The sequence below is a fragment of the Schistocerca piceifrons genome, chromosome 9, assembly GCF_021461385.2.
Source record: "Schistocerca piceifrons isolate TAMUIC-IGC-003096 chromosome 9, iqSchPice1.1, whole genome shotgun sequence".
NCBI lineage: Eukaryota > Metazoa > Arthropoda > Insecta > Orthoptera > Acrididae > Schistocerca > Schistocerca piceifrons.
In genome coordinates this window covers 70,254,415-70,277,285 of record NC_060146.1, presented here as the reverse complement: position 1 = coordinate 70,277,285, position 22,871 = coordinate 70,254,415, and the positions used below count along the sequence as shown (strand labels likewise).

The window sequence follows — 22,871 nt, the reverse complement described above, 5'->3', positions numbered from 1 at the left end:
TTAGTAGTCGTTTAGTTGCCACTTCACCCAGTGATTTTAGAAATTTAAGAATCTTATCTATCACTTCTGTCTTATTTGATCTTAAGCCTTCCAAAGCTGTTTTAAATTCTGATTCTAATATTTGATCCCCTACCTCTTCTATATTGGCTACTGTTTTTTCTTCTATCACGTCATCAGACAATTTTCCACCTCGTGGTTGCCTTTAATGCGCTTATTCCACCTATGCACTCTCTTCACTGCACTTAACAGTGGAATTCCCAATGTAATCTTAATGTTACCATCTTTACTTTAATTTCATCGAAGGTTGTTTCGAGTTTTCTACATGATGGGCCTATCCTTTTTCTATTTCTTCACATTTTCAAGCAGTCATTTCACCTTGGCTTTCCTGCACTTCAAATTTATTTCATTCCTAAGTGACTTGTATTTCTTTGTTTCTGAATTTCCTTGAATATTATTGTACTTCCTTCTTTCGTGGATTAACTGAAGAATTTCTTCTGGTAGCTCTTGTTTCCTAGCAGTTACCGTTATCGTACCTATAATTTTCTTGGAAACTTCTGTGTTTGCCCGTTTTAGATGTGTCCATTCTCTTCAACTGAACTGCCTACCGAGCTATTCATCTTCGCAGTTTCTATAGCCACAGAGAACGTCAAGCATATCTCGTCATTGTTTAGTATTTCCGTATCCCGCTTCTTTTTGCAATGATTCTCCCTGACTAGTCTTAGTCTACAACCTGCTCTTCAGCATTATTAATTGGTGATCTCAGTCTATATCTGATTCTGCATACGCCTTACGATCCAGTATCAGATTTCGCAATCTCTGCCTGATCATGATGTAATCTAAGTGGACTGTTCCCATATTATTCTCATTTTCACAGAGGATAGGAATGTCATCCGCAGATCTTACCATTGATAACTTTTCACCCACAATATTGTTCCAACTTCTGAAACTTCCTTTTATTTACTTTATTGCTTACTGAGCATACAACTTCTACAGTGGAACGGAAGCAATGCATCCTTCGCTTACATACTTTTGCAAACGACCGCTTCTCTCTTCATCTTCTGTTATTATTGATAAATATTGTTTCTTATAGTTCTTGTGTGTTATTAGTTTTCCCCTGCAGCGTGTAACTGTTATTCAAAAAATTCCAAATATCTAGCATAGCTTTATTTGGTTCGACAAACTTTATGAAATTGTGTTGATGTCTCTCAGATGTTGCTTCGATAATGAAACCTAACGTCAGAATTTTCTCTGTGCTCTCTTCAGATTTCCTATAGCCAAACTAATCGCTATCTACCACATACACAGTTCTGTTTTCAATTCTTGAGTGTACTACTTCTGTCAGCAAATCGGGTGCGTGAGCTATGAAGCTGATTGTACGATAGGCCTCGCTTTTATCAGTCCTTGCTATCTTAGGGACTGTGTGGATGATACTTTCCCGAAAGTCTAGTGGTGTATCTAGAGACTAGCGCGAAGTGAATACAAGCGAATGAGAATTATCTCTGGTGTAAACGGTAGGCGTGCGCGAGAGAATTGCATTCGGTCGTGTTCGGTTCGCACTTGTGTTCGTTCGTGTTTCGCTGGTTGTCGGTCTTTTAACGATTACGCAAAGGAATTTCCTGTCCTCTCCGCTTCGGCGCTAGCAGTACAGAAACGTCCGCTGTCTTGCCCGCTTCTGTTGTTGACATTATTGACGTGAGTGATAGTGTGTCGGTCAGAACTTGTAATGTTGCAGGTGGGGTGGAGTGGTCTGAAGAGAATGAAGAGAATGTAGATTAGATTTCTAAAACTACCGCAGGCCGAAGTAGACTATCATAAGTAAGAATAGACTACGGTAGTTTTACTAACAGCCCTGGTCACTTAACATCGTATACGCTTTACCTGTACGTTAGGAGTGTTGTACATCTGTCGCGCGTTACCTCATTTCGATCGCTTTGTATGCGTATTTACTAGATTCTCCGAGAAACAGACAGCCTTGAATTACTTAGGATATATAAAGGGCACCGTAACCTACGTAATATTTTTCTCCTACATAATTATTCTCCTGTCTTTTACTTAAAGATAAACATTATGTATAGCAAAACTGAAACTGTCAATGTTTCATTCTAGTTTTATTGTTGGTTTGCAACGTGTAACTGTGGGATGCGTATAAAAACAAAAACGAATACGGACTTTTGTTAATTTATTTATTTAACCTGATCAGATTAGGGCCATCAGGCCGTCTCTTACATCGGACCAGTGTTTCACACATGCAGCATTTCACACATCAGAGTTACATCATGACAATTGTTTAAATAAGAACATTAGATCTCTCTAGCGACAATATTAATAAAGAGTAATGACTAAGACCTAATAAAGTAAATGCTCGTAGTATTTTTACATCAGGTGCTATACATACAAATTATGATAAAAGCAATAATAATAACAGTTAAAAATCTAATAGTAATGATAAACATGAGAAAAACTGGCAATAGTAATGAAGATTTGTGCAGATGTACATTAATATCTTGGTGTGTAAAGTAGATGTTTACTAGCATAGCGAGTTTTGGGGAAGGGAGATTTAAGGAGGGGGGAAGAGGGAAGTAATGAGGTAAAGTGCATTCATGTACAGAGGAAGGCATTACTGTTGCATAAGTAGATACATTAACTGTATTTTGAAGCCGGACTTGTTTTTAAGTTCTCTAACATAACAAGGGAAGTTATTCCAGAGTCGGGTTCCCGCTACTGTAAAGGACTTGGAGAAGGTGACTGAGCGATGCAGTGGAACAGAGAGGATTTTATTATGACGGGAACGTGTGTTTCTATCATGTTGTTCTGACATAAGCGTTAAGGACGAGGAGAGATATGAGGTACAGTGTACATTTTTAAGGTAGTAGATGAGACAGAGTGTATGGAACTCTCTGCGTTTGTCTGCATGCAGCCAGGACAGTTTTGGATATGCTGGTGAAATGTGATCAAAACGTCGAACGTCGCAGATATATCGGACACAGGCATTTATGACCAGTTCCAGACGTCGCGAATTTTCCTGAGAGGCCTTGTACGATAATATCGCTGTAGTCATACGATGTGACAAAACGCATCCTCAAACAAAAAGGTTAACTTAAAAAAAAGACTGCAAACCGGAAACGTATCAGACATCGCTTGAATACTTCGTCTCGTTTGTATAAAACATGTTTCTGTTATTCACAAACAATTTTTCACTTGCCAATAACAGGAAACCATTGCCTTTGACCTAGTTGAAGAATATTCAGTTTACAAAATAATGTAGGTACGAGGCGTATTAGGAAATTAAGGTCCGATAAGGCGTGACGTGGAAACCACTGTGAAAATCCGATGAAACTTTGCACAGATGTGTTGGGCAGTGTCTTTAGTGTGCCTGTTTATCCCTTCATATCGCTCTTTTCAGTTCTGAGCACAAAGTGATCACGTAGAAAGGCCTAAAACAACAGCGTCTCCCGCCAAGTATGTGGATCTGGTGAGAGATTTCGCCTGAAGCAATGCAGCCCACAAAACATAAATGTCATGCGTTTCTTTCTTCAAGACAATTTTAAGCCGCATTCTGCAGAGGCAATAAAGACGCTGCCGCAGGGTTTCCGATGGGAAGTGTTTGATCACCCACAATACAGCCTTAATGGGCTCCCTTCACTTCAAAATGTTGGATGTGATTCACCATGAGGTATTAGGCTTTCGACGGGGGCTTATCACACGAGTCCAGTTGCTGGTCTATGTTTCGAGGCTGGAGAGCCTGCGCTGTCCATTCGGCGTCTTCTCCTTGTGGTACGGCAAGCATACACCTTTTCACAGCCGGCACTGGAACGTCTCTTCCGCCACCGTCCGAAGGCAACAAAGCCGTTTGGCATCCGTGCAAAGGAGAGTCTCGAGTCAGTACACCTGGAGGGCATTAAGGTCCTCCACCAGGGATGGAGTAGGGGATCTCCCTGGCTACTACAACGGCCGAGATTACTTCTTGGTCTGGCTGCTTCCAAGAATTATTGACCCCGGACCACCTTTTAAAAATTAAATTTACTGAGATTTTAGACAGCCATTCAGATTTTATTACTGTTTACACAGATGGGTCTAAACAGGGGGATTTTATGGGCTGCTCTGCTGTGTTTCCCGATACTGTCCGTAGGATGGGGCTCCCAGAGCAGTTCTCAGTGTACTATGCAGAACTGTTTGCCATTCTGAAAGCATTAGAGCATATGCGACGACATCGTGGCAAGAAATTCATCATCTGCTCAGATTCCCAAAGTGCTCTACCCGCTCTTGAACAGATGCACCCAGCAGATCAGATGGTGCAAGAAGTGCAGGACGCCCTCCTGCTCTTGCAAAAGCAGGGTAAGGATGTAATTTTCTGCTGGGTTCCAGGGCACATAGGGATACCTAGAAATGAACCTGCAGGCGCGGCTGCCAAGGAGGCTTGCTCCATCCCACCTCCTGCTCACTGTTCAGTCCCCCTGCAGGCAATAACTTCATTCGTGACTCGGAAGGTCATGCGTAGGTGGGAGGCTCAGTGGCTGGAAGTGAGGGACAATAAGTTGCGAGCGGTGAAGGATTCTGTCCGACCGTAGCTCACCTACTTCCGACAACGACGCGCTGAGGAAGTAGCCCTTACACGGCTCAGAATAGGACATTGTCCTTTGACACATGGTTTTCTGTTACGCCGTGAGGAGCCACTAACGTGTCAGACATGTGGCACACAGCTGTCGATACGACGTATTTTAACTGAGTGTGTTTTATATTCGTGTTTTAGGGAAGATTTAAGTTTCCCACCAGACCTGCCCTCTATTTTAACTAATAATGAGGCGAGTGTGGCTAGAGTTTTACGTTTTTGTGTGATGTCTGGACTTCTTCCCAAAATATTGGGATTGAGATCTTACTGTGCTGTAAAGTAGTTTGGTCACCCATTATTTGCAAGTGGTCACCCAGACACAGTCAATTATTTTTACCTGTTTTTTTATTAGTATTTTATTTTTAGTTTTATCTACCTGTTTTGAAGTGCTGTGTCCAATATTGAAATTTTAGCATTTACAATTCTCGCAAAGATCAGCTCTGAATTGATCCTTGTTCAACAGACCTTGACTGCACTCGTCAACATTTATGTTGGGAACGGGCGCTGATAACCTCGTTGTTGTGCGCCCTAAAACACTAATCATCATCATCAAATATCAAATATAGTCATCAGCTGTTTAGGAAAGCTGATCCAGTTGCTGTAGAGACCTTTGTAAACCTTATCAAGGAACAAGAGTGGCAAGATGTTTATAGCGCTGATACAGTAGACGATAAATATAATGCCTTTCTCAAGACTTTTCTCGTGCTCTTTGAAAGTTGCTTTCCGTTAGAACGTTCAAAACAGGGTACTAGCACAAACAGGCAGCCTGGGTGTCTGACTAGAGGGATACGAATGTCTTGTAGAACAAAGTGGCAATTGTATCAAAACGTTAGAAACAGTCAGAATCTAAATGCAGCAGCCCATTACAAACAGTATTGTAAGGTGCTTAAAAATGTTATTAGGAAGGCAAAAAGTATGTGGTATGCAGATAGAATAGCTTAGTCTCAGGATAAAACCATATGGTCAGTCGTAAAGGAAGTGGCTGGTCTGCAGAGACAGGTTGAGGATATAGAATCAGTGCGTAGTGGGAATGTCCGTCTTACTGATAAGTCGCATTTATGTACAGTATTTCATAATCACTTTCTGAATATAGCAGGTGAACTAAATAGAAACCTAGTCCCAACAGGGAATCATATAGCGCTCTTCGAAAAAAGTATTCCGAGACTGTTACCTGAAATGCTCCTCCATGATACTGACAAGAGGGAGATAGAGTTAATAATTAAATCACTAAAGACCAAGAACTCTCCTGGATATGACGGGGTATCTAGCAGAATACTGAAGTATTGTTCTATGTATATTAGCCCAGTACTTAGCCATATCTGTAACTTTTCCTGTAGGAGTGGTCGGTTTCCTGACCGATTAAAGTACTCGGTAGTGAAGCCACTTTATAAAAAGGGAGTCAGGGATAATATTGACAATTGTAGACTTATTTCAATGCCATCGTTGTTTGCTAAAGTTATCGAGAAGGTTGTATATACAAGGTTACTGGAGCATTTAAATTCACATAATTTGCTGTCAAATGTTCAGTTTGGTTTTAGAAATGGTTTAACAACTGAAAATGCTATATTCTCTTTTCTCTGTGAGGTTTTGGACGGATTAAATAAAAGGTTGCGAACGCTAGGTGTTTTCTTTGATTTAACGAAGGCTTTTGACCACAAAATATTACTGCAGAAGTTGGACCATTATGGAGTAAGGGGAGTAGCTTACAACTGGTTCGCCTCTTACTTTAAGAATAGAAAGCAGAAGGTAATTCTCCGCAATATTGAGAGTGGTAGTGATGTTCAGTCCCAATGGGGCACTGTTAAGTGGGGCGGTCCCCAAGGGTCGGTGCTGGGGCCACTGCTGTTTCTTATTTATATAAATGATATGCCTTCTAGTATTGCAGGTGATTGAAAAATATTTCTGTTTGCTGATGACACCAGCTTGGTAGTGAAGGATCTTGTGTGTAATATTGAAAGAGTATCAAATAATGTAGTTCATGAAATAAGTTCGTGGCTTGTGGAAAATAATTTGATGCTAAATCACAGTAAGACTCAATTTTTACAGTTTCTAACTCACAATTCAACAAGAACCGATATTTTGATCAGACAGAATGGGCATATTATAAGCGAGACGGAACAGTTCAAGTTCCTAGGCGTTCGGACAGATAGTAAGCTGTTGTGGAAAGCCCATGTCCAGGATCTTGTTCAGAAACAAAATGCTGCTTTATTTACCATTAGAACAGTATCTGAAATAAGTGACACTTCAACACGAAAAGTAGTCTACTTCGCATATTTTCGTACGCTTATGTCGTATGGTATTATTTTTTGGGGTAATTCTTCCGATTCAAAAAGGGTATTTTTGGCTCAAAAACGGGCTGTTCGGGCTATATGTGGTGTAAGTTCGAGAACCTCTTGTCGACCCCTATTCAATAGTCTGGGAAATCTGACAGTGCCCTCACAGTATATATTTTCTTTAATGTCGTTTGTTGTTAGCAATATTAGCCTATTCCCAAGAGTTAGCAGCTTTCACTCAGTTAATACAAGGCAGAAATCCATTCGGCATGTGGAATGCTCTTCCTTGACCCTTGTTCAGAAAGGAGTGCAGTATTCTGCTGCATCCATTTTCAATAAGCTACCACAAGAACTCAAAAATCTTAGCAGTAGCCCAAACTCTTTTAAGTCTAAACTGAAGAGTTTCCTCATGACTCACTCCTTCTATTCTGTCGAGGAGCTCCTGGAAGAGCTAAAAAATTAAGCAAATTCCAGTGTTACATTGTTGATTTTCTTGATTTAAACTTACTTGTCACCTGAATATGTTTTTTTATATTTCATTTTATCTGTTTCTAATATCGTGTTATAATTTCATGTATTGACTCGTTCCATGACCATGGAGACTTCTCCATAATTTGGTTCCACGGAATAATAAATAAATAAATAAATAAATAAAATCATCATCCGTTGTTCATCTCTGCTTGTATGAACCGCTGGCTACGAAGTCAGCCAGCCGGTGTGTCCAAGCGGTTAAAGGCGCTACAGTCTGGAACCGCGTGGCCGCTATGGTCGCAGGTTCGAATCCTGCCTCGGGCATGGATGTGTGTGATGTCCTTAGGTTAGTTAGGTTTAAGTAGTTCTAAGTTCTAGGGGACTGATGACCTTAGAAGTTAAGTCCCATAGTGCTCAGAGCCATTTGAACCATTTGAACCTACGAAGTCAACATTTTGGCACAAACAACGGAAGGCAGACCAGCGCAGAGAACTGGCGAAAAGCACAGGCGGCTGCTTTCTGTGACGAGGGTGCTGGGAAGTTTGTGCAACGCCGCGACAAATGTCGAAGTCGGAGCGGCGACTATTTAGAAAGGAAGCTGGAAAGTGTGGGTAACTGTTGCGAATAAAAAAGTTTTGATATTCACTGTGGTTTTCATATCGCGACCGAACGGACCTTACTTTCAGAGCAGCCCTTGTAAACTGCACTTGCATCAAAAGTAATTGCTTTGGATATGTGAGAGCGTAGAAGTTACGCCAACACCTAATTTTTATTATTTATAAAATATGTTTTTAAGGACATAAACAACACACTGGATTATCGCTGAATGACGTGCGGTTCTAAGGACAATGCAAGCAAACACGTAAACAAAAATCAAAGAGAGGTCGTCTGCTTCCATTTTCTCTCTCCCACATTCATTTACGTTTCTGTGCCTACCAATGCTACCGTTACTACCGGTAATGCTACCTTTCAGAACGTCTTTTATGTGTTGTACCAAAACCACCGAACCGTAGATTTAATAATATAGAAGCATGAAACAAATGCAGACAGAATATGTGATGATTCACCAAGGCTCATATTTTATTCAGGCAATATATATATATATATATACATACTTGAGGTCCAAATATGAGCCTTAGTGAATCATCACATATTCTGTCTGTGTGTGTGTATATATATTGCTGAATAAAATGTTTTTATTGAAGAAAGGGGAAAGGATTCTTAATGTTAATATTCTTGAAATATATGATTTCCAATACAGACTGTTGTTATCGCTCTAAAACAATTTCATAAATGCAAGAAAATAAAAATCATACAATAATTTCTGATAAATGAGAATTTGCTATTGTCGTTAAACAAAAATTTACGGAACGTTTTGTGATCAGTAATTGTTTCTGAGAATACATATATACATTCCACATTTGACATTTACTTTTCTTATCTAGGTATCGCAACCAGGTTTCCCGTATTTTGAGGCATTCCTTGTCTCAATAAAGTTTGGTAGATGGTCAACATTGTAAAATTAGACTTGTGAAACTAGTTGCAACATAGCTGTTCTTGAATTTTTATTCAAATTTTCTAATCATCTACATCTTCATTGTGAGAGGGATTCACTCTACAAGGGTGTATTCTCCTACCTACTGTCTCGACATCTGAACGCTCTTATGGCTTTCCAGTTAGTTTCATCAAGCTCGTCAGGACACACGTCATTCAAAAACGAGAATCCGTCATTTTCCCTACCAGATAATTCCGCATTGCCATCACTAAGGAGAGTTTCCGATTACTCATCAGCTAATTTCAGGCATTGCTATGTAGAAATAACGTTTATTTCATAGTTCCATTGTTAGACACCAAATTTAAATTAGCAGATTGGCATTATGACCTGATGCTCACGTACGAGAAACTTAAAAAATGGATTATTTCCTTCTAACAAATAAAACTGATACAAATCGGAAATAATTCTCGACATCTAGAAGAGTAAAAAACACAGATTGTTAGCCAAATATCTAGGCATTATAATTATTTACGCACCTATTGTAGGAGTAACCATTTTCTGAGTACGACCAGATGTAAAATAGCAGACAAATTGTTTCTTCCAAGTTGCTGCTTCCTGGTTTTTAAACTAACAACTAGAAGGTCCACACTCACTAACCATCGGTCTACGAGTTATGTTCGGGAAGTAAGACCAGATCGGCTGCGAAAATCAAAACTGTTTCATTTGCAACAGTTAACTACACCCTCCATCCACTTCTCTACGTAGACGCCGATCCAAATGGTTCAAATGGCTCTGAGCACTATGGGACTTAACTACTGTGGTCATCAGTCCCCTAGGACTTAGAACTACTTAAACCTAACTAACCTAAGGACAGGACACACATCCATGCCCGAGGCAGGATTCGAACCTGCGACCGGAGCGGTCGCGCGGCTCCAGACTGTAGCGCCTAGAACCGCTCGATCACTCTGGCCGGCGACGCCGATCCGACATAGTTACTTGTCGTAGCTTTGTATGCACTTCCCAATATCCTCGTCATAGAAACCAATGTCCTGTGCTTTCCTCCAATTCGCTACGCTGGTCTGCAACTCGTTGTCTGTGCCTAAATGTTGTCAAATTTTTAGACAACATAGTTGTGTTGGAGATAACAGCGACTGGTTTACTTATAATCAATTATTTATTTTGCCGCCAATCGGTTTCAACCCGCGATGGGGTTTCTTCAGGGCAATTTACACCATTTGGTCGCTCGCTGGAGTCGTCACCCTGCCTGTGGACAGTTGGTAGCTATTACCCATCGACAACGCTACAGAGCATATTCGTCGCCCCTGCAGAGTGCGGCCGAGAACTGTCATGAAGAAGGAAACGTGTGACATTTATGTTATGTGGGCTGCGTGACATCAGGCGAAATCTCTCAACAGGCCGTCGTATTTAACGGGAGTCACTGTTTTCTAGGCATCTTTACGTGCCCACTGTGCGTTCAGAAATGAAAAGAGCGACGTGACACGACAGACCCTGCCCAACACATCTGAGAAAATCAGATTTCCACTGTGGTTTTCTTTTAGTGACCGGTCAGAGTTGACTTTCCGATTAGCCCTCGTATAATCGGAAAAATACACCATTTTATGACGAAAAAAAGGAATGAACGGAGGTACACATGGGTGGATCAAGGGAACTAAGAGGTTAACACAAGTCTCGTCTAGAATCATTTATAGAAGGAGATATCTGGATTAGCTTTGCTCTCTGATGCTACTAACAAGGGAACCTCCCCATCGCACCCACCTCAGATTAAGTTATAAGTTAGCACAGTGGATAGGCCTTGAAAAACTGAACACAGATCAATCGAGAAAACAGGAAGAAGTTGTGTGGAACTATGAAAAAAATAAGCAAAATATGCTAACTGAGTAGTCCATGCGCAAGATAGGTAACAACAAGGATAGTGTCAACTCAGGAGCGCCGTGGTCCCGTGGTTAGCGTGAGCATCTGCGAAACGAGGGGTCCTTGGTTCAAGTCTTCCCTCGAGTGAATTTTTTTTATTTTCAGACAATTATCAAAGTTTAGGCACTCATGCATACTCAATTTCGCTCTCCAAAATTCCAGGACATATTCAGATTTGCTTGGACATATGCAGGATTTTACGGTCTAAACACAGAAAAATTTTAAAACGTTAAAAACATATGTTTTGACAGAGCACAGGGAAAACTGTGCGACTGTGAAACTGTTGCATTCATTTGTTGCAGTTTATGTGACAAACTCTTATGTTTTCATCACTTTTTTGGGAGTGATTATCACATCCACAAGAAAATCTAAATTGGGCAAGGTAGAAGAATCTTTTTACCCATTCGCCAAGTGTACAAGCTAGGTGGGTCGACAACATATTCCTGTGATGTGACGCACATGCCGTCACCAGTGTCGTATAGAACATATTAGACGTGTTTTCCTGTGGAGGAATCGGTTGACCTATGACCTTGCGATGTTTTCGGTTCCCATTGGAGGGGCACGTCCTTTCGTCTACTAATCGCACGGTTTTGCGGTGCGGTCGCAAAACAGACACTAAACTTATTACAGTGAACAGAGACGTCAATGAACGAACGGACAGATCATAACTTTGCGAAAATAAAAAGAATAAACTTTTCACTCGAGGGAAGACTTGAACCAAGGACCTCTCGCTCCGCAGCTACTCACGCTAACCACGCGACCATGGCGCTCCTGAGCTCACATTGTCCTTCGTATTGCAAGTCTTGCACATGGACTACTCAGTCTGCATATTTTGCTTATTTTTTCATAGTTCCACACAACTTCTTCCTGTTTTCACGATTGATCTGTGTTCAGTTTCTCAAGGCCTATCCACTGTGCCAACTTATAACTAAATCTGAGGGGGTTCGATGGGGAGGTTTCCTTGTAAGACTTAGAGACGTCGTTAAGTTAATTGATTCATATGGCTCTTTGCAATAAATCACTTTGACGATGATTAAAGACTGTGTTCTGATCTATCTTCTTTATTCTTCTTCACAACAGCAATACTTTCGTCTGCTTACGATTACGCTCAGAGCAGCGACGAGGAGTATGACGAAAACCCGTGCCTCCCGCAGATAGCAGACCGCTGCTTCAAAGACGTCTACGAGAACTTGCTGTGTCACGTCGACCCGAGCTCTTTGCCAGACTGCGTCAAGAAGAATGTGGACGACTTCTGCGAGTGAGTATTGTATCTATTACAATGAATTGAACACCCTTAGCTGCTTACAGGCGTTGACATAGTCAACGGGGAGACACGAAAATGTGTGCCCCTACCGGGACTCGAACCCGGGATCTCCTGCTTACATGGCAGACACTCTATCCATCTGAGCCACCGAGGACACAGAGGATAGCGCGACTGCTGGGATTTATCTCTGCCACACCTCCCGCGAAACCCACATTCTCAGCGTATTGTCCCGCACTACATTCGTAGTGCCCCCACCCATTATACTCATTACTCGCGGCGCGTTGCCGATTCCCGTAAGAGTTCGGGCACTGTTTGTGAATTCGCACAGAAGAAGAAGATGGCCAAGTGGCCGGTGAGCCTTAACTATATATATACTGAGATGGTATCTGTTCTTTCGGACATGTCCGAAAGGACGGAAACCATCTTAGTATACATATAGTATTGTATCTCTTAGTGGCAGTGAAGGTTGACATTGCGAATCCGCTCCAGCGCGTATGCTGTTGTGTACGTAAGAAGGCAGGTGGTGGGGCAATGTGTAATGGTACAATTATCTGAATGGGACGGAAATCGGTAGATAGGCTGTACATGTACAGACAAACAAATTGTTACTAAAAAATTCAAATGGCTCTGAGCACTATGGGACTTAACTTCTGAGGTCATCAGTCCCCTAGATCTTAGAACTACTTAAACATAACGAACCTAAGGACATCACACACGTCCATGCCCGAGGCAGGATTCGAACCTTCACCCGTAGCGGTCGCGAGGTTCCAGACTGTAGCGCCTAGAACCGCTCGGCCACTCCGGCCGGCCAAATTGTTACTATTTCAGAAAAATAGCATGATTTATTCGAGAGAACGAGCCTCACAAATAGAACAGGTCAATAACGCACTGGCCCACCATTGGACCTTATACAAGTTGTTTTTTTGGCTTGGCATTATTAACAAAGTTGTTGGCTCTCATCTCGAGGGATATCGTGCCAAACTCTGTGCTGCTGACGCGTTAGATCATTAAAATCTCCAGCTGTTTGGGGGGCCCTGCCCATAATGCTCCAAACATTCTCTATTGGAGAGAGGGTGACCTTGTTGGCCAAGGTAGGTGACACACACAGTGATTACGGTTACTACAAGCCACACCGCAAGTTGGGAAACGGGGCCAAATTTCTGGTAGTTGAATGTCGAGTTGAGATTTTCACAAATGTTTTATTCGTATCTTACAGAAATTAGAAGTACGGTAATAAGCAGCCTTTTAAACACGCCGCTAACGGCAATCAAGTAATTTATAGCAATACAACAATAAAATAATTTTTTTTTTAAATCACAGAAGCTAGCAGTACGGCAATACACCTTTGAATACACGCCGCTAACGCCAATCAAAGTAGTTTATAGCAATACAACAATTACAAAAATTTAAAGAACATTAGAAAACAGGCTACTAAAGTAAATACAGAACTTTGTTAATAAGGTACGGTGAGGTAGTTCAAATGGTTCAAATGGCTCTGAGCACTATGGGACTTAACATCTATGGTCATCAGTCCCATAGAACTTAGAACTACTTAAACCTAACTAACCTAAGGACATCACACACATCCATGCCCGAGGCAGGATTCGAACCTGCGACCCTAGCAGTCGCGCAGTTCCGGAATGAGCGCCTAGAACCGCTCGGCCATCGCGGCCGGCGAAGCTACCAACAGCACCATTAAAAAAAATTGAACTGGTCTCAGCAAACACACGATTAATGACAATAAAAGGAGCAATTTTAAAAAAAAATTTAGACAAAAGTGTCCTGGAATATCATTAGAACATAAGATATGACGGACCTGTGTAAGGTGGCCACAAATCACCCACTCAGGGATGCTCAGGCTAGGCAGAATACTGACTAATTTAAATACGCCCGTAAACACAATTGCCACTCTCGGGCTGGTCAATGCACCGACGTTTAGCCAGCGAAAACTTGTTATAAGATGGCTTAAATTGCTGACAGAATTAGAGCTAACCTCGTGCAAGGAAACATCACACCACACAGCGCTGAATGAGCGGCCACATGATCAACCAACAAGAAGCATTACTTTACTCATAACCCACGACAGAATAGCGAAACAATTAAACTGCCAAAACTACACCTCCCATCGGACAGTAACGAGAGGAGGAGGAAAGATCAGTTACACCGGTCCCGGGGATAGGAAACCCGGTCGCCGGAGGCCACAAGGCAGAAGAGACGCTGGTTACATAAAATTATTACTTAATGATTAAACGTTCCAGTAACTTAACTTGCAGTTATTCTCGAACAGGCAGTACACGACCTCCGATGGCAAGGATCCACACATCCGACCGCGCACACATCGCCAGCGTACCCAACACGCCACGGTCACGCGACAACACGCTCTGTCACCGGTGTTCACGTCTTCTCTGCAACGTTGACGGGTAGTGACCGCTCCTTCATGTTAGGTGTCTCCTTTTTACACTCCAGTGTCGAAACGGGGGATTTAAAGAAGCTTGTTAACGTCCCACCGAGGCGAAATGACCAGCAACTACTCGTGGGGCGATTCTGTATACAACCCACACGCGGGGAGCTCTTCCGTCAACTCGACCCGCTCGTTACACACAACCGACACACATCACGTGCCGACTCGGTACAACCGACCACGCCTGCTTCGCGCTGGAGAGCCACACTGCCCTCCCGTGTCCACCACTCTCTCTGCGCGCCACGCCCCTACTTCCGCGCCACCACACGAGGTTACAACCGGTCAAAGATCTCACTTCCTCCATAGCAGTTTCCCGGAAGCAAAAACGCAGATAGCAGAGCGAAAAGACAACCAAGGAGCCACTTAATGACAGACAACATATCAAACAAACATGTCAGGGGAAGACAAGGAAAACCAATGCAATCTAAACACAAGGTGTCACACGAGTCGATAAACGGCTCAGTAGGGTATGGCAGAGGCGAAGATAAGCGGAAGAAACTTTCGCCATGTCTGGGCGGGAATGATCTTGATCAGAGGTAAGCTTGCCATAAAGGGCAACAAAACGTTGCGCAGAATACCGTCGACGTACCGCCGTACTGTGAGGGTGGCGCAGGTGACAACCAGAGGGGTAGTGCTAAGAAAAGGAATGGCACCCTAGACCATCACTCGTGCTTGTCGGGCCATATGGAGTGCGACAGTTAGCTTGGTATCCCACCGCTGTCTCTGGCATCTCCAACCACGCTTTCGCTGGTCCTCGAGGAACAGAGGTGGAATTCATCCCTGAGAACAGCTCTACTCCAGTCAGTCAGATTCCAGGCGGGTGAAATGTCAGGAGAACCCAAACAGCGGTAAGATAACGAAGCTGATCGTCGTCCGCCACGACAGCCAGAAGTGGTGGTGTGGGGTGCCATTTGTTTTCATAGCAGGACCCCTTTGGATGTCGTCCGTAGCACCCTTACGACAGTGGTTGTTGTTGTTGTGGTCTTCAGTCCTGAGACTGGTTTGATGCAGCTCTCCATCCTACTCTATCCTGTGCAAGCTTCTTCATCTCCCAGTACTTGCTGCAACCTACATCCTTCTGTATCTGCTTAGTACATTCATCTCTTGGTCTCCCTCTACGGTTTTTATCCTCCACGCTGCCCTCCAGTGGTATGTCGGTGATATTCTACGGCCTGTTTCATTGCCCTTCATGGCAAGCCGTCCTAGGCTAACAATTCAGCAATACAATGGCCGCCCGCTCACGATGATAGTTTCTACTGCTTGTCTTCGTGCTTCCTAAAATATACTACTGGCTATTAAAATTGCTACATCACGAAGATGACATGCTACAGGCGCGAAATTTACCCGACAGGAAGAAGATGCTGTGATACGCAAATGATTAGCTTTTGAGAGCATTCACACAAGGCTGGCGCCGGTGGCGACACCTACAACGTGCTGACATGAGGAAAGTTTCCAACCGATTTCTCATACACAAACAGCGGTTGACCGGCGTTGCCTGGTGAAACGTTGTTGTGATGCCTTTTGTAAGGAGGAGAAATGCGTACCATCACGTTTCCGACTTTGATAAAGGTCGGATTGTAGCGTAACGCGATTGCGGTTTATCGTATCGCTACATTTCCGCTCGTGTTGATCGAGATCCAATTACTGATAGCTGAATATGGAATCGGTGTGTTCAGGAGGGTAATACGGAACGCCGTGCTGGATCCAAACTGTCTCTTATCACTAGCAGTCGAGATGACAGGCATCTTATCCGCATGGCCGTAACGGGTCGTGCAGCCACGTCTCGATCCCTGAGTCAACAGACGGGGACGTTTGCAAGACAACAGCCAACAGCACGAACAGTTCGACGACGTTTGCAGCAGCATGGACTATCAGCTCCGAGACCGTGGCTGCGATTACCCTTGACACTGCATCACAGACAGGAGCGCCTGCGATGGTGTACTCAACGACGAACCTGGGTGCACGAATGGCAAAACGTAATTTTTTAGGATGAATCCAGGTTGTGTTTACAGCATCATGATGGTCGCATCCGTGTTTGGCGACATCGCGGTGAACGGACATTGGAAGCGTGTATTCGTCATCGCCATACTGGCGTATCACCCGGCGTGATGGTATGGGGTGCCATTGGTTACACATCTCGGTCACCTCTTGTTCGCACTGACGGTACTTTGAACAATGGACGGTACAGTTCAGATGTGTTACGACCTGTAGCTCTACCCTTCATTAGATCCCTGCGAAACCCTACAGTTCAGCAGGACAATGAACGACCGTATGTTGCAGATCCTGTACGGGCCTTTCTGGATACAGAAAATGTTCGGCTGCTGCCCTGGCCAGCACATTCTCCAGACCTCTCACCAATTGAAAACGTCTGGTCAACGGTGGCCGAGAAACTGGCTCGTCACAATACGCCAGTCACTACTCTTGATGAACTGTGGTATCGTGTTGAAGCTGCATGGGCAGCTGTACCTGTACACGCCATCGAAGCTCTGTTTGATTCAATGCCCAGGCGTATCGAAACCGTTATTACGGCCAGAGGTGGTTGTTCTGAGTGCTGATTTCTCAGGATGTATGCACCCAAATTGCGCGAAAATGTAATCACATGTCATTTCTAGTATAATATATTTGTCCAATGAATACCCGTTTATCATCTGCATTTCTTCTTGGTGTAGCAATTTTAATGGGCATTAGTGTAATTTAAAAGGGGAGGCTCTGCACTTCGATGGCCCACTGCTTCCGATCTCTGAAACATAAATCAGAAGCGACAACAGGAACCTAAACAACCCTTCCTTCACCTTAATACTCGAACTTATACAGAAATCTACTTCGATAAAACTGACAATAATAAAACTGATTTCATTCCTTTAAGCAGTACCACGTACACGAGTGATGAAAATGGTTCATTAAAACCCAAGCATCTCATGCAAAACCTTATGTGGGTCTGTAAGGTAGCACACGGCAATCTTCGGTAAGGCTGCGCAGACGTATCAATGTTTTAGACACTTGCCAGCTCAAGTAAGAACAATACTATTAAGGAGCGAAGCACACACTTAATGAGAGGCGTGAAATATCACATCAGTCCTTGCAACGCTTTGCTGCCTCAACAGCAATTATCATTATATTTCACTAATCGTTGGTAGGACTTTACTTGATGCCAGCTGCTGGATCGATGTGGCGAAGACACCACACGTTGCTTAGTCCCATAGTAACAACATGTTCCTTCACGGAAGCGAACACATGCGTAGCTCCACGAGGTTGCCAAGAGGCCACAGCGCCGGCCCGCTGTTACTGACCCCAGTACGATCAGGTGCTAACTGCCGCCCGTATTCGGGCACACCGTGCTCTCTGCCGTCTCTCCAACGTCTCGCTGATACGCGCACTTCCGCGTGCCGTGCCCAACGTTGTTGTCCCTTTCCACTCTTTTTTTTTTTTTACTTTATTGTTATTTTAAAACCTGTACAAATCAGGTAGGCTGGCAGCGGCACACTACGCCGCTCTTCAGCCACAGTGTTTACAATAGTATAAGGACGGAGATTGATAATGAACATAATGACGGGCAAAAGAGAGAGGTCACAGAGACACAAAAAACACGGAGTCGTTCACATGTGACGATAACAACACTGAAAACATGTTGGCACGGCGCACAGAACACTGATGAATCCGACGGCACAAGTGAACGTAGTAGTGGGACGGCGGACACCAAAAACACTAAACGACGTCACACACACGAGACACAGAAGGCGATGATCTCCGGCGCGTGAATGTTCACCATGCGTGTGCGAGTCCGGGGACCTACAAGAGAGGAGGAGGAGGAAGGGGAGTGGGAGAGCAAGAGGGGAGAGCTGAGATGCCACGGGCAGGGGAGATAGGGGGGAGGGAGGAAGGGGGAGAGGAAGCCCAGTGGGAAGAGGGGGAGGGAGGGGACGGGGGAAAAGGAAAAAGAAGGGAAGAGAGGGGAGGGAGGGTGCCGAAAGGAAAGGACACCGGAAGTGGGGGGCGGGGCAGGGTCAAAGTTGATAGGAGGGGTAGATGGAGGGGACGAGGACATCATCAGGGAGAGGGAGCTGGCGGAAGCCACCTTGGGAGAGGGTAAGGAGGGTGGAGAGATGGAGACCGGGCGGGACATGGGAATACAGGCGCGGCAGCGGGTGGGGGTGGGAGAGGATCGGGGATACGAGCAGGTGAGGAGGATCAAGTTTATGGGAGGTGTACAGGATAAGTAGCCTTTCAAGGAAAAGGAGGAAGTGGGGGAAGGGGATGAGATCATACAGGATCCGCATGGGGGAGGGGAGACGGATGCGATAGGCAAGGCGGAAAGCATGGTGTTCAAGGATTTGGAGGGATTTATAAAAGGTAGGGGGGGGGGGCGCGGAGATCCAAGCCGGATGGGCATAACAAAGGATAGGGCGCCCTTTCCACTCCATACTGCCCACTATATCCTGAGCCGGCCCGGGCTCCAAAGACAAACATTGACCAGAGGGAGTCGATAGTGCCTAACCAAAGATAGCCCTGGTGCCATTCCCGCCCCGGGTCAAACCGTATCACACAGTTTTTATCCTGAAATGAGAAACAGTTAACCTTACAGTCTGCAAAAAGCCATTCAGGCCCTATAATACAGAGACAAATCTTAGTATAAGCTAGTGTAGACATTTATTGTATCTGTTTAGAATAAAAATAATGGCAATCTCTTTGTCCACGTTTACACATACAACCTACCATGAGCGGTACAAAATCTCAATATTATATTTATTCTTAAAAGGATCGGTAATAAACAAAATACTGGTGACGACGAGTGTACCATACGGACAATCGTAAGTCTGGGGAACAGAAAACGCATATCTCGTGACACAACATCGTATGTTGTACCATGGTACTGTGATGCTGCTTTTGTGACAACGCAGGTTGCAGAGAGGGCTTGTTTCGCAACAAAAGTAGCTAATAAATTAAAAAATGTTTCGACGAATTTTGATACGGCATGCAGGAACAGATTATGCATCTGCAATTATAAATAATGCAACATCGAGACAACATACACTACTGGTCATTAAAATTGCTACACCGAGAAGAAATGCAGATGATGAACGGGTATTCATTGGACAAATATATTATACCAGAACTGACATGTAATTACATTTTCACGCAGTTTCGGTGCATAGATCCTGAGAAATCAGTACCCAGAACAACCCACCTCTGGCCGTAATAACGGCCTTGATACGCCTTCGGATTGAGTCAAACATTGCTTGTATGGCGTGTATAGGCGCAGCTGCCCATGCAGCGTCAACACGATACCACAGTTCAAGAGTAGCGACTGGCGTATTGTGACGAGCCATTTGCTCGGCCACCATTGACCAGACGTTTTCAATTGGTGAGAGATCTGGAGAATGTGCTGGCCAGGGCAGCAGTTGAACATTTTCTGTATCCAGAAGGGTCGGTACAGGACCCGCAACATGCGGTCGTGCATTATCCTGCTGAAATGTAGGGTTTCGCAGGGATCGAATGAAGGGTAGAGCCACGGGTCGTAACACATCTGAAATGTAACGTCCACTGTTCAAAGTGCCGTCAATGCGAACAAGAGGTGACCGAGTCGTGCAACCAATGGCACCCCACACCATCACGCCGGGTGATACGCCAGTGTGGCGATGACGAATACACGCTTCAAATGTGCGTTCACCGTGATGTCGCCAAACACGGATGCGACCATCATGATGCTGTAAACAGAACCAGGATTCATGCGAAAAAATGACGTTTTGCCATTCGTGCATCCGTGTTCGTCGTTGAGTACTCCATCGCAGGCGCTCCTGTCTGTGATGCAGCATCAAAGGTAACCGCAGCCATGGTCTCTGAGCTGATACTCCATGCTGCTGCAAACGTCGTCGAACTGTTCGTGCAGATGGTTGTGTTGCAAACGTCCCCATCTGTTGATTCAGGGATCGAGACGTGGCTGACGACCCGATACAGCCATGCTGATAAGATGCCTGTCATCTCGACTGCTAGTGATACGAGGCCGTTGGGATCCAGCACGGCGTTCCGTATTACCCTCCTGAACCCACTCATTCCACATTCTGCTAGCAGTCATTGGATCTGGACCAACGCGAGCAGCAATGTCGCGATACGGTAAACCGCAATCGCGATAGGCAACAATCCGACCTTTACGAATCAAAGTCGTAAACGTGATAGTACGCATTTCTCCACCTTACACGAGGCATCACAACAACGTTTCACCAGGCAACGCCGGTCAACTGCTGTTTGTGTATGAGAAATTGGTTGGAAACTTTCCTCATGTCAGCACATTGTAGGTGTCTCCACCGGCACCAACGTTGTGTGAATGCTCTGAAAAACTAATATCATTTGCATATCTGGGCATCTTCTTCCTGGCGGTTAAATGCTCCAGTTGTTTCTGAAGCATGAATGTATCTCCTTGGAACTTGGTGAATATCTTTGCTAGTATATGCAACAAAACTACACGCACTGGGAAGAGATATATTATCTTTGCGAAACAATGATTTCATTTTGCATTTTATTTCACTGCGCTATGTTTATAACATTTCATCATGTAATGTTCCATCCTATGAATATTGTAAGTGCACTGTTAATGATAACGGTTTTAATGAATGATAAATTCAATATTTAACAAGGTTTCACCTTTTAAAGGCATTTATTCAACAGTAAGCACACTGGCGAATGACTGTCTAATACACTGACATATAGTCCACACAGAAACGTTAATTTCCAGTCACGCAGTTTTTGTGTAGAATTGTGGACAGAAACATCACAAAGACTGTCACCAAACCCTGACAAATTCAGTCCACTAGATGTGAAATGATATTCGCAGTCCAAAATGGACATGCCAACCTTTAGTCACCACTATTAAGAATAGTATTAACAACTTTCTTCTACACCCTTCAGTAACAACAGTCCATCTCCATGAACTTGAATCATGGAAAATATTTATTTCACTGCTGCATGATTTCGCTCTCTTTGTTATTGCTCGTGTGACAACTAATATATTGATAAATGGATGAGGTAAAATATGCTGCTACGAAAAGAGCCCGTAAATACGTTTTAGGGATGGTGCGCTGTGACTTTCTTTGGATCATTAATTTTCAACAAAACAAAACATATTATATTATTAGTCTGGATCTGGCTTTCTATAAAAGGAACATTGTTTTGTTAATGTAACTCGCTATAAAGTTCAACATGTCTTTCTTACTTTACAGATATTGAAAAGTTTACTGAAAATTATTTCGTTATCAATACTGATTTTACAGTATGCAATGTCTGTTCAACATCAAAATTTTGCGGTGGATTTTTGTTAACATTAAACTACCAATAAGTACCACGACTAACACGAGAACATGAGATTGTTATGAGAGAAAAAATGTTTTTACTATAATGTTTGCCAGACCAGAACTACGCACAGAAAGATTTCTTTTATGTCATGAAGGTGAATTATATTTTTGCCCGCATCTCGTGGTCGTGCGGTAGCGTTCTCGCTTCCCATGCCCGGGTTTCCGGGTTCGATTCCCGGCGGGGTCAGGGATTTTCTCTGCCTCGTGATGGCTGGGTGTTGTGTGCTGTCCTTAGGTTAGTTAGGCTTAAGTAGTTCTAAGTTCTAGGGGACTGATGACCATAGATGTTAAGTCCCATAGTGCTCAGAGCCAATTATATTTTTGGACTGTTCATATTATAACATCATCCGCAGCCCGCTTCCACCTGTAAAACACATCATAAAATCTGCTGCTCTGCCCTGCAATCCCGAAAGCTGAAAGAAATAATTTTAGTTCACTATTACCTGTCCGCTTCTTTGCGGTATGATTGGTTTCATTTAATGCAGTTTGAATGCGCCGCGGCAGAGGCTCTTTCGTTCGTAGCGCAGCTCTGCACCACGAATTATATTTAACTAGCTGAAAATGTCTTAAACGGATGGGATAAAGCACCAGGCAAGCTTATTATAAATCATAATGCAAGTTTTCATTAAGTAACCCTATTCAAAACATTTAGACAGATTAAGTTCTTACACACCTTTACAAATCAACCAATGCCTAACGGCGTCCTTCTCTCGATCTTGACAAAAGAATGCTACAGAAGCATACAATATAGCGTCACATCCTCTTCTTAGTCACGTAACTCCAAAAAGACGACAGAGAAATAAATGCTCGGTCACTACTATTTATACTCGGTCTAATACATTTACATCTTTGTTTGATATTTAAGCAGTATCGTCTGTGGCGGTTCCAGTACTCGCCGACACATTATCTTTAAAAAATCGCTACATAATTCTATACAAGTATAAAACATGACACTTACTGGTTTCTATGTATTACATAACATTCACACAGTAATTGTCCATGCAGAAATAAAATTATAAT

General features: G+C 43.5%; 1 protein-coding gene across 1 annotated transcript in view; it reads left to right on the top strand.

The window, feature by feature from the left end:
* LOC124717271 overlaps positions 1–22,871 on the top strand; it is a 54,466-nt gene that overhangs the window by 5,542 nt on the left and 26,053 nt on the right. The window contains exon 2 of the mRNA XM_047244084.1: positions 11,861–12,038. Coding sequence (XP_047100040.1) covers positions 11,861–12,038 — 178 coding nt within the window. The remainder of the gene's footprint in view (positions 1–11,860; positions 12,039–22,871) is intronic.